A 12,428-nucleotide genomic window follows, 5' to 3' on the forward strand; every position below is an offset into this window, starting at 1 on the left:
CCCATCACACTCCTTATGGAGTCATCAGATGCCATGAACCTGGCCTGTCTGACGGCTGGATACTACCGGCTGCTTGTGGACTCCAGGAGGTCAATATTTAACATGGCCAACAAGAAAAATGCAGGCACACAGGACACAGGTATTTTCTTTCTAAATTCATGAAGCACTGACTTTTGTACCCACCTTTTGAGCACTCACACAACAATAGTAATCAGTAAGAGAATTCAGTAGTAAAGGCTTATAGTTAAGAATGCCGATTCCAGGGACTGGTGAGATGGGAAGTGCATCCACAGAAGCAAGATGTCCTGAGTTCCAATGGTCAGAACTCACGTAAAGCTAAACACACAATGTGTCTGTATCCCCAGGGCACCTACAACAAAATAAAAAGACAGGGACAAAAGAATCCTTGAGAGCTTGTGGACCAGTTAGCCTGGAGTACAAAGCTCAGGAACAAAGAAGAGACCTGCCTTAAACACAGCAAAAGATAAGAACCAATACCTATGGTTGTTCTCTGACCTCCACAAGCATACCATAGCATGTGCATGCCTGCATATACAGACACATATATGCACATATACATACATTGCACACACACTGAAATTGTGAAGAGTGATTGCTGAGCATATGTGAGACCCTTGTTTCAATCTCCTTTGATATGAAGAAAAGAAAAGAGCTGGGTTATACCTATAAAAAGTGTCATGTACAAATATGACACAAATTCTGGAAGTACTGATGACATTGATTAACTATTTAAAATATACCTGCTGATTTACCCATTGCACCTGGAATGTAAATTGGAAATAATAGGTGCTTACTTCAAAGGCAGTGGTTTTATTGCTGTGAACTCTTGACCATCCTTTTCCTAATCTTTCTTTCTTCCCTTGATGCTTGTGGGACAGAACCCAGGTCCTCACCTAGTCTTATATACTCTACCACTAAGCTACTTTCATGTTTCTATGACTACATTTTTACTGCCCCACTCTTAATTGGCCAGGATTCTGAGAACTAAGTCCCCTACTGAAGAATTTCTGTTTCTTTAAAATCCTAAACTAGAGCTTTGATGTCTTATGATTTTATTAATTTACACTAATTTAGTTGTGTATTTATGCATTTATTTAGTGAGACAGAATGTAAAGCCCAGCCTTGCCTTGAACTCACTATGTAGCCCAGGCTAACCTCAAATTATGGCATTTCTGACTCTGCCTCCAGAGTGCTGGGATTCTCAGTTTCAGCCACCACACATAGTTTGGAAGGTCTATACTTAGAAGTTCTGTAAAGGAATTTCTTCTACCCTAGAACCATCTAAGAGCCATAATGTGGACATTGATAACCAAAAGTATCACAGAGTTCACTCCAGTCACTTGATAGGACAAATTCTCCCAGAGTGAACGCAAGGAGGACCATGGGTGTTAAATCTACTTTTCCAGTGAGTGCAAGTAGTTATAATTCGTTTCACGACTTTTTTTCAGTCTTCATTGTCTTCTATCTATAGTGGTGGCTAATAGATGCCACCATGCAAGTCAGAACTACTGAACAATGACAAAAGTAGGGACAAGGGTCCCACAAATAGGACCCTTTAAAAACACTAGAACTGCCAGCTAAACATAGTGACACACCTGTAATCCAAGAATCAGGATTTACCACAAATCTGAGGCCAGGCTGAGCTGCATAGAAAACTCCAGGCCAGCAAAGATACATAACAAGACTCTGATCAAAATAACAATACAAGTAATAAGAAGGAGGAGTACAAAGTGGAGGAGGAGGAGGAAAGGAGGAAGAAGAGGAGGAGGAGGAAAAGAAGAAGGAGAAGGAGGAGGAGAAGAAGAAGAAGAAGAAGAAGAAGAAGAAGAAGAAGAAGAAGAAGAAGAAGAAGAAGAAGAAGAAGAAGAAGAAGAAGAAGAAGAAGAAGAATTTTATTCTAGGGCTTCTGTGAGATAGCTCAGAAGGGGTACATGTTACTAAGCTTAAAATTATGAGTTTGATCTCCATACCCCACATGGTAGAGGGAAAGAAGTAATGTTTATAAGCTGTCCTCAGACCTCTACATGCTTTCCATGGCGCGTGTACACACACAAACACACACACACACACACACACACACACACATGCACACACATATGTAATATATGTATGTATGTGTAAAGAATTCTTGAGAACAAAATCATCACTATTTCTTTCTTATTTTTTATTTAACTTTTTACACATGTCACTTTCAGTTCCCTCTCCCTCCCATCCTTCCCCATCCCCAATCCTCCCAACCCCTCACACCCACTCCATCACCCCTCTGCTCCACAGGGAGGGCAAGGGCCTCCATGTGGGAGGGATTTTCAGAGTCTATCACATCATCCCGGGAAGGGCCCAGGTTCTTCCCCATGTGTCCAGGCTAAGAGAGCATCCCTCCACATGGTATGGGTTCCCAGAGTCCTCTGTATGCCAGGAATAAATCCTGCTCCACTCTCCAAGGACCCACAGATTGCCAAGGCCTTCTCTTTATCACCCAGATTCAGTGGGTGGGTGTCTGGATCAGTCCCATACTGGCCCCTCAGTCATCAGTCTGGGGTCCATGTGATCCCCCTTGTTTAGGTCAGCTGCCTCTGTGGGTTTCACTAGCCCGATCTTGATTCCCTTGGTCATGGAAAGATCTCCCATGCTCTTTGATAGGTAGGATCAACGTAGGAAAATGGCATTCTTACCAAAAGCAATCTACAGATTCATTGCAATCCCTATCAAAATACCAGCACAGTTTCTCACCGACCTCAAAAGGACAATCCTCAACTCTATATGGAAAAACAAAACAACCAGGATAGCCAAAGCAACCCTGTAGAATAAAGGAACTTCTGGAGGTATCACCATCCCTGACTTCAAGCTCTATTATAGAGCCATAGACCTGAAAACAGCTCTGTATTGGTACAAAAGCAGACAGGTACACCAATAAAATCGAAACGAAGACCCCGATATCAACCCACACACCTTTGAACACCTGATCTTTGACAAAGAAGCTAAAACTATACAATGGAAAAAAGAAAGCATCTTCAACAAATGGTGCTGGAGTCACTGGATGCTGGCATGTAAAAGACAACAGATAGATCCATGCACAAAACTTAAGTTCAAATGGATCAAAGACCTTAACATCAATCCAGCCACACTGAATCTCTTAGAGGAGAAAGTGGGAAGTACCCTTGAAGGAATTGGTACAGGAGACTGCTTCCTGAACATAACACCAGTAGCACAGACACTGAGACTGAAAATTAATAAATGGGACCTCCTGAAACCGAGGAGCTTCTGCAGGGCAAAGGACACAGTCAACAAGACAAAATGACAGTCCACAGAATGGGAAAAGATATTCACAAACCCCACATCTGACAGACGGCTGGTCTCCAAAATTTACAAAGAATTCATCACTATTTCTAAAAGATAAAAAGGAAACATCTGTTTATTTCCAAACTGAGCCCAAAACATAAATCTTCATTGTAGTATGTAGACCCATATCTGTACATATAGACTTATGAGATGTTTAATATGATAGTTGGAAAACACAGAGTGGCTTTAGCCACAGATAATGGGCAGCTATATCAAAAGAAAGAAAACGAAGAAAGAAAGATTCTCAGAAGGCAGCATTGACTTCCCAGGTCACCTTAAGTGGTATGGATTTTCAAATTTCTCCAAGTTTGAGTTTCCTCATTCGTATAATTCTACTTAAAATTTAGCTTGGAAAGTAAGAGTTTGAAAACAATCAAGGTATAATGCTTAAAATGAGTTTCAGTAATTCTAATAATAGTTTTCTCGGGGGAAATAATAAAAAATAATGAAAGTCAAAGAAATGCAGAGGGGAGGGGAATATACAAACAGGCAGTGAAAGGCCCTAAGAGATGTAAATGGCTAAAATTGATGAGAAAGGGCCAAGGAGGTAGCTTAGTGGTAAAGCAATTACCTACAATGCACAAGGCTCTGGGTTACATCCCCAGGGCTGCATAACAAAAAAGCAATAATTAGAGAAAGAACAGAATGAAAAGGAAGTGGTAAGTACATCCAGAGAGCCTTGTGAACATTTTTACAACCATGTTTTTCATTGAGGGAGATTTACAGCTGTTCAACAATGACCTTTGAGATTCCAAAGAACAGTTGGGCAATTTAATGCAATCCTTTCACATTGGAAAACTAGTGTCTGGCCTTTTATTTTCAAATCATAAAGTTTACCCAGAAAATAAAACCCTTTTTCCCATGAGCTGTTGAAATTGTACAGGTGCAAGACAAAAGGAAATGGACCACTCAAAAAATGGTTACAGTAGTCTTAGTGCTGTTCAGTTTTTAGTGACACATGATGTTCAGTTAAAAGTGGGAAGCAAAATGACTTAGTTCTTTACGGCATTATTACTGAGGAAACGAATAGAACTTTATCCTCTCAGTGGTTTTGTTCAACTCTATAGCAAGAGTGAAGGTACAAATATATGCTCTATATACATTCCTCATGCTAACAGATAGTGGTATGGACAAGCCACTGAAAGATCAAAATGATGGCCTAAGAACAGTAGGCCTAAGGTGAATGATAGTCTGGGACTTAGTGTGATAGTTTTAGCTGTCAATTTGAGCCTGCACTAAGATTGCCTAGTGGTTAAGGCCTTGGACTTAAAATAAATTGTCAACTTGATATAATCTAGAATTGCCTGTTAGAAGAATGCCTTAGTCACTGTTCTACTACTGTGAAGAGACACCATGACCATGGCAACTCTCATAAAGGAAAATATTTAATTGGGGCTGGCTTAAAGTTCAGAGGTTTAGTCCATTATTGTCATGGTAGGAAGCATGGCAGCATGCAAGCAGACATAGTGCTGGAGAAATGGCTTGAGTGTTCTACATCTGGATATACAGGCAGCAAAAAGAAGGCAAAAATGGGCCTGGCTGGAGCATCTGACACCTAAAACCCAACTCCCAGAGACACCCATCCTCCAACAAGCCATACATACTCCAAGACCACACGTCCTAATGGCTGTCAATTAGTGAAACTCCTCAGTGACCAAACATTAAAATATATGAGCCTATGGGGGCCATTCCTATTCAAACCACCACAATGAGATATGAAGAGGAGCTGTCTAGATCAAGCTGTCCTGTGGGCATGTCTGAGAGGGATTTTCTTGATCATGTTAACTGACATGGGAAAATCTAGTACACTATGGGTGGCACACATGTGAGTTCTAGGATGGCTAGGGCTGCAAAATGAAACCATGTCTCTAAATAAAACAAAACAAAAGAGTGAAAGAAGTATGCTAAGCACTAGTAGTGCATCTGTTACTCTTTGATCTTGACTGTTAATGTGATGTTACTAGGTGCTTTAAGTTGCTGTCACCTTGATTTCCCCCTGTCTGTGATAGACTGTAACATAGAAATAAAATAAACCTTTGCTCCCCTAAGTTACCTCTTGTCAGGGTGAACTAGGACACTTAGCATCCTGTAATGGCTAGTACCACCTTCCCCCACCTCTTTGGAAACTCCCAGAAGGTTTTCTGAGTTGTAAGATAAATAAGGAATAAAGTTCTGACATCAATTACTTTGCTCATTGTTGTGAACAAATACCTGACAAAAAGCAACTGAAGGAAAAGCTTACTTTGATTAGCAGTTTGAGGCTATTGTCCAACATGGTAGGGAAGGCAGGGTGGCAGGACACTAAGGCAGGTGAAAACATCAAATCTGCAGTCGGGAGGCAGAGTGATGAATACTAGGTTAGTATTCAGCACTTTCTCATTATTATTAAGCTGGGTACCCAAGTCCATAGACAGTGTCATCCACATTCAGGTTGTATATTCCCTGCTCTGAAAACACCTTTATGGAAATGCCTTCTATAGGTGTGTCTCCTAGTGGCTAGAAAAGCAGTAAAGTTGACAATGAAGATAAACCATTATACTTCATGCTTAGTCCAGTGAAGACTAAGCCACAATCCATGTCTCCTGAATAATACAAGAAGGCAAACAGTATACACCATAGGAAGGAAGCCCAAATTCTCTCAAAATGAGGTAGAATTTAGTCAATACCTACTAGTAAGAACCTATAAGCTAACATTTTTATTCTATCTTGAGACTTTACCTTTAAATATTTTTTACTGCTTTGGGGATTATTTTATTTTATTTTCATTTAATTTAGAAACAATCTTGTTTTACTTATCAATCCCAGTTCCTTCTCCCTCCCATCCTTCCATGCCCCCCACTAAGCCTCCCATCCCAAGCCCTGTCTACTCCCCAGGGAGGGTGAGGACTTCCACGGGGATCATAAAAGTCTGTCACATCATTTGGGGAAGGGCCGAGGCTGAAAGACTAGCCCTCCATGGGGAATGGGCTCCCAAAGTCCATTTGTGCACTAGCAATAAATACTGGTTCTGCTGGCAGATGTCCCAAAGACTGCCCAGGCCTCCTAACTGACACCCACATTCAGAAGGCATGGTTTGGTCTAATGCTGGTTCCCCAGCTTTACTACTGGGGTACATGTGCTCCCACTTGTTCAGGTCAACTGTTTTTGTGGGTTTCTCCAGCATGGTCTTGAACCCTTTGCTCATCCCTCATCCCTCTCTACAACTGGATTCCAGGAGTACGGCTCAGTGCTTAGCTGTGAATCTCTGCTTCTGCTTCCATCAGCTAATAGATGAAGGTTCTAAAATCACTGACCACACACACACATACATATATACATGCTTATATGCACACACACACACATATATACACACACACACATATATATATATATATATATATATATATATATATTTAAGCTTTGAGAGACTTTAAATAATTTGAACTTAGCTTCCTGACCTATTTAATTTTCTTGTTGTCCCAACCCAAGTGTTATAAAACCATTACCAATAGTCAACTCCTGTTCTTATGAATAACGTTTTATTGAAATTAAACCATACATATTATAGCACTTTCCTGAGGTTCTGACAACAAAAAATGTAAATGTGGTGGCTTGTAGAAAGAAAAAAGAAATAAACTCTCTCACTATTTGAAGATCAGATGTCTAAAATCAAGCTGTAGGCTAAAATCAAATTATAGACCTATCTTGACTTCCTCCATCAGATCTAAAGGAAGATGCATCCTGTATCATCCTGTCACTGATGATTATAGGCACTCCTTGTGGTCACACCACTCTAGCCTTTGCCTGTGTCTTTCCATGGCCCTCAGTTCTTCCCTGTGTGGCTCAGTTTCTTTTCTTCCTCTTCTGCCTTAAAGCCACGTGCCATTGCATTAAGGAACTGTGCAGATTATTCAGGATGATCTCACATCAAGATCCTTAATTAAATATGCAAAACAAAGTTTTCAAATATGGTCTCGCATTCAATAAAGAAACATTCTTAAAGTGGACATGTTTTTGGAGACTGCCATTCAACCCATACTCCCATGTGTTTATGTATCTATCATCCCTGGCTACTTTCATGTTAAAATTGGTCTAAGAAACATCAAATATTTACTATTTGACACTCTTTCTAGAAATTCTTTGCCAAATTCTAGTCTAAATCTAGGACCATGTTACAATGCAGCTCTGCTAATTACTCTGTATCTTAGCAACAATTCATCCTTCACATGTGTGCGCACACACACACACACACACACACATACACACAGAGACACACACACTGATAGAGACTATCATAATCTACATAATATAATTTTTGTTGCCAATGAAACAGTGTTTAAGTCACACAAGGTATACTAACTACAAAGTAAGATGTGAATATGGCCAGTATATAACTCAGTGCCCTAAAAAGAGTATCTTTTATTTGTAGCTTTTAAAAAACACAAATATTTGGCAAAATGATACTAAATCTTTCTCAGTATTATATAATTTGGGAAGAACAAAAACTACTCTAGAAACACTGACTTTCTTTTCTAAGTGTCATGTGTACCTGATGTCAGTCTGCCCCAGATATGGGACAGGGAGCAGTGCGACAGAACAGACATAAAACTAGTGGGGGCCGGAATTTTCTTCAGAATGTTGCTTCTGGAATCAGGACAGCAATATCCCAGAATGACCTGCTTCTTGCTCTTATTAAGTATCAGAGTAAATCTCCACATATAATTTCTACATTAAAGCACCTTTGGAGAGCAAATGAAATAATAATATTTAAATTTGTGTTTTGCCATTTTATTTGGTGAAAAACATCAAACAAATCTTCACAAGTTCTCATGATTCAAGCAAATGCTGAAATGAGCCCAAATATTAACTATGCCCGGAAATAGCTGAAAGGAGGTCCTGTGAGGTATCTGTCTTGTGCATTATATGTACGTATACACATACAAATAGATAAGAATACTGGCATTGTACATAAATATGTTATACACACTAAGGTACAACTAGGCTGAAAATAGAGGTACTGCATTTAATTTCCTGATAAATATGAAAGAAGTGTGAAGATACTTTCTCATAACTCAAGGAAGAGGAAATCAGTTGTCATCTTTCACAAAGTATAGAATGTTAGATCTCACTTCACAAAATAAATGGAGTATTTTATGGGAAAAGACTCCCCGCTAGAATATTGCCTGAAAAGATTGTACAGTCATGTAACATATTTCTGTTCATGGATATCACTGAGGCCTAATAATAGAAACAATTGTTACAGGGAGTTAAGATATCATCCTCTCATCCAAGATGCAACAACATGTTATCAAACAGAAACTCTATTTTACATAGTATCAATCTGGCAAGTCTCCTAACCAAGGAATATAGCACCTGGAGCCTACATCAGCTAGTGCCCTATTTGAAATGTTGGGTGACTATACTGGCACAGTGATAGTACAAGCCATTAAATTAAGGAACACAGACAGGACTCAGGAGATTACTGAGTGCAAACATGAAAGCCTGAGTATGGATCCTTAGCAATCACGTGAGAAATCCATGTCTGGTAGTGTGCAACTGTAACTCACCAATAGAAGGCAGAGACAAATGGATCCCAGGGGCTCACTGGTGAGCCAGCCTAACTGAGTCAAGAAGCTGTGGGTTCAGTGGGAGACCCTGACTGAAAAATATATGATGAAGAATGATAGAGATTGATATCAGGCATTTGAGACAGACAGACAGACAGAGAGAGAGAGAGAGAGAGAGAGAGAGAGAGAGAGAGAGAGAGAGAGAGAGAACCTCTACCATTCCTGAAACCAGACAACATAGTAACCTATCTACCTGATTCTTTCTCCTTAGGAACAGAAAATAAAGGCAAGCATAATATCCTTGGCCCTGATTGGAACTGTATGCCCCAGATGACCACCTTCATCGGCGAAGGGGAACAAGAATCCCAGATCACATATATAGATTCTAAGCAGAAGACAGTTGAGATGACAGACAGCACCTTATGTCCCAAAGAGCACCGGCATTTATATATTGACAACACATACACTTCAGATGAACTTAGCCAACCGCTGACTCAGCCAGGTGATGCCACCTGTGAGACTGACTACAGAAGCCTAACTCAGCGGTCCCTGATGACTCTCTCAGGACCAGACACTCTGAAGAAAGCACAAGAATCCCCAAGAGGAGCTAAAGTGTCCTTTATTTTTGGAGATCTTGCCTTGGATGATGGCATGAGTCCACCAACTCTAGGCTATGAAAGACTTTTAGATGAGAATCCAGAAATGCTGGAGAAGCAGAGGAATCTGTACATCAGCAGTGCCAATGACATGAAAAACCTGGACCTCACTCCGGACACAGACAGCATCCAGTTTGTGGCAAATTCTGTATATGCAAACATAGGTGATGTGAAGAACTTTGAGGCCCCTGAGGGGATAGAGGAGCCCCTCTTACATGACATCTGTTATGCAGAAAATACTGATGATGCAGAAGATGAAGATGAGGTGAGCTGTGAGGAGGACCTCGTGGTGGGTGAGATGAATCAACCAGCCATCCTTGACTTGTCAGAATCAAGCGATGACATCATTGACCTCACAACCCTGCCTCCTCCAGAAGGCGATGACAATGAGGATGACTTCCTCTTGCGTTCTCTGAACATGGCCATCGCTGCTCCACCACCTGGCTTTAGAGACAGTTCTGATGAGGAGGACACTCAGAGCCAGGCAACATCCTTCCATGAGGGCAAGGAGCAAGGCAGCAGCGTGCAGAATGAGGAGATCCCTGTGTCCCTCATTGATGCTGTGCCCACCAGCGCAGAGGGCAAGTGTGAGAAGGAACTGGACCCTTCTGTGGTTTCCACACTGGAAGCCCTAGAAGCTCTTTCAGAAGAACAACAGAAGAGTGAAAATTCAGGTTCTTTCACCATTGTTACATTTATTCACTGATAACCATTGTCATCTCATCCTTTTGAACCATTTCTCCTTGTAGTCCTGTTATGTGGTGTTTTCTGTTTCATATATGTCCCATTTCATAAATATGTTGATCTATCATCATGGCGGTTTGTGGTAGGTGATTTTCTTTGTCACTAGTTTAAAAATAAATTATGGCACTCCTCCCCCTCTCTGGAATAACTGTGTAATAAAATCAGAGTCCTTACTGAAAAGGGAAAATCTTGTTTATTTTTATTTTGTTATTTTTGTCATTGTTGTTGTTTGTTTTCATTTTGTAATAGTAATTTCTTGAATGTCTCTATGTGCCTCTGCTCCAGCCATTAACCACTTCTTGTTTTTTATGGCATACAGGTGTAGCCATCTTGCGGGCTTATAGTCCTGAGTCTTCATCAGACTCAGGCAATGAGACTAACTCTTCTGAAATGACAGAGGGTTCTGAGCTAGCCGCAGCACAGAAGCAGTCTGAAAGCCTCTCCCGCATGTTCTTGGCCACTCACGAAGGCTATCACCCTCTGACAGAAGAGCAGACAGAGTTCCCCACCTCCAAAGCCCCTTCAGGGGTCTTGCCTCCAAAGTCCTCCCATGGTCTGGCTGCTCGCCCAGCGACTGACCTCCCACCCAAAGTTGTGCCTTCCAAGCAGATCCTTCACTCAGACCACATGGAAATGGAGCCAGAAACCATGGAGACAAAGTCAGTCACTGACTATTTTAGCAAACTGCATATGGGATCGGTGGCATATTCCTGTACCAGCAAAAGGAAAAGCAAACTTGCTGAGGGAGAGGGGAAAGCCCCCCTAATTGGGATGGCACCGGGAAAAAAACAGCAAGGAACCAAAATGGCAGAGATGGAGGAGGACACCAAAGGCAAAGTTGGCACTGTGTCTTCAAGAGACAGTCCACACCTCAGCACATTTAACCTGGAGAGAACTGCCTTTCGCAAGGACAGCCAAAGATGGTATGTGGCCTCTGATGGTGGGGTGGGAGAGAAGAGTGGTGTGGAAGCACCAGTCATGAGAGCCTTTCCCAGAGGTCCAGGTCTGGGGACCAGAGAGGCTGAAGGGAAGGAGGATGGCGCTGTGGAAGGAGAGGCTGATAATGGTTCAGGACTTGACCAAGGGGACCGCTTCCTACCAGACATGGCCTGTGTAGCCTCAGCCAAAGACTTAGAAAATCCTGAAGATGCTGACTCTCCTACTTGTGACCATGCCACTAAGCGTCCTGAGGCTGAAGACAGTGTGGCCCGCCTTTGTGACTACCATTTGGCCAAGCGGATGTCATCTCTGCAGAGTGAGGGCCATTTTTCTCTACAGAGCTCACAAGGCTCTTCAGTAGACACAGGCTGTGGCCCAGGCAGCAGTAGCAGCACCTGTGCCACTCCTGTGGAGTCACCCCTCTGCCCCTCCATGGGGAAGCACCTGATTCCAGATGCTTCTGGGAAAGGAGGGGGTTATATTTCACCAGAGGACAGAGTCAGTGGTCATCCCAACCATGGAACCACCTTCAAGGAATTGCACCCACAGACAGAAGGAATGTGTCCGCGCATGACGGTGCCTGCTCTGCACACAGCCATTAATGCCGACCCCCTGTTTGGCACTTTGAGAGATGGATGCCATCGACTGCCCAAGATTAAGGAAACCACAGGTACAGCAATGATGGATTTAGTGTTTTATTTTATGTGCCAGGAGCACGGGGACCTTATTTACTACAAACCTAAAAATATAGAGCAAAGGGTAGAAAAAAGGCCACAGGGCTGTTAAGAAGCAATCATTGACCAATAAATAGTGGTTTCTGGGTCTGGAACAATGTGGGAAATAGGGTTTCTCATTATAATCTGTCTTTGTTCTTACTTTAGGATTTGATGGAGTCATAAATTTTGTTCTAAATTCTGAGTGCAGAGGTTCACATATGACTCCCATCTACAAGATAGTATTGCTTAAGGTCACATAGCACGTTTCTTTCCTTCTCGCTGAGATCATCCCTTTCAAGTCTTGCTGTTGTGTTGTTTAAGGAAGGATGTAGAGACAATGGGGGAAACCGGAGGTTTGTCAAGATTCTATGTGTCTCAGCAGAGTCATAGATTCTTCCTTCACATTTAGGAGACAGCTTCCCTAAATTAATAGTCTTATATCTCCTATGGACATCAGTGTTGTTGGG

General features: G+C 41.8%; 1 protein-coding gene across 8 annotated transcripts in view; it reads left to right on the top strand.

Moving 5' to 3' along the window:
* The window catches only part of Frmpd4 (FERM and PDZ domain containing 4), a 965,131-nt gene that overhangs the window by 947,681 nt on the left and 5,022 nt on the right, over positions 1–12,428 (top strand). For all 8 annotated transcript variants that reach the window (XM_040744035.1, XM_040744036.1, XM_040744041.1 and 5 more), the window contains 3 exons: positions 1–139; positions 9,178–10,236; positions 10,626–11,915. In XM_040744035.1, coding sequence (XP_040599969.1) covers positions 1–139; positions 9,178–10,236; positions 10,626–11,915 — 2,488 coding nt within the window. The remainder of the gene's footprint in view (positions 140–9,177; positions 10,237–10,625; positions 11,916–12,428) is intronic.

Source organism: Mesocricetus auratus, unplaced genomic scaffold, assembly GCF_017639785.1.
Source record: "Mesocricetus auratus isolate SY011 unplaced genomic scaffold, BCM_Maur_2.0 Super-Scaffold_100003, whole genome shotgun sequence".
NCBI classification, from domain to species: domain Eukaryota; kingdom Metazoa; phylum Chordata; class Mammalia; order Rodentia; family Cricetidae; genus Mesocricetus; species Mesocricetus auratus.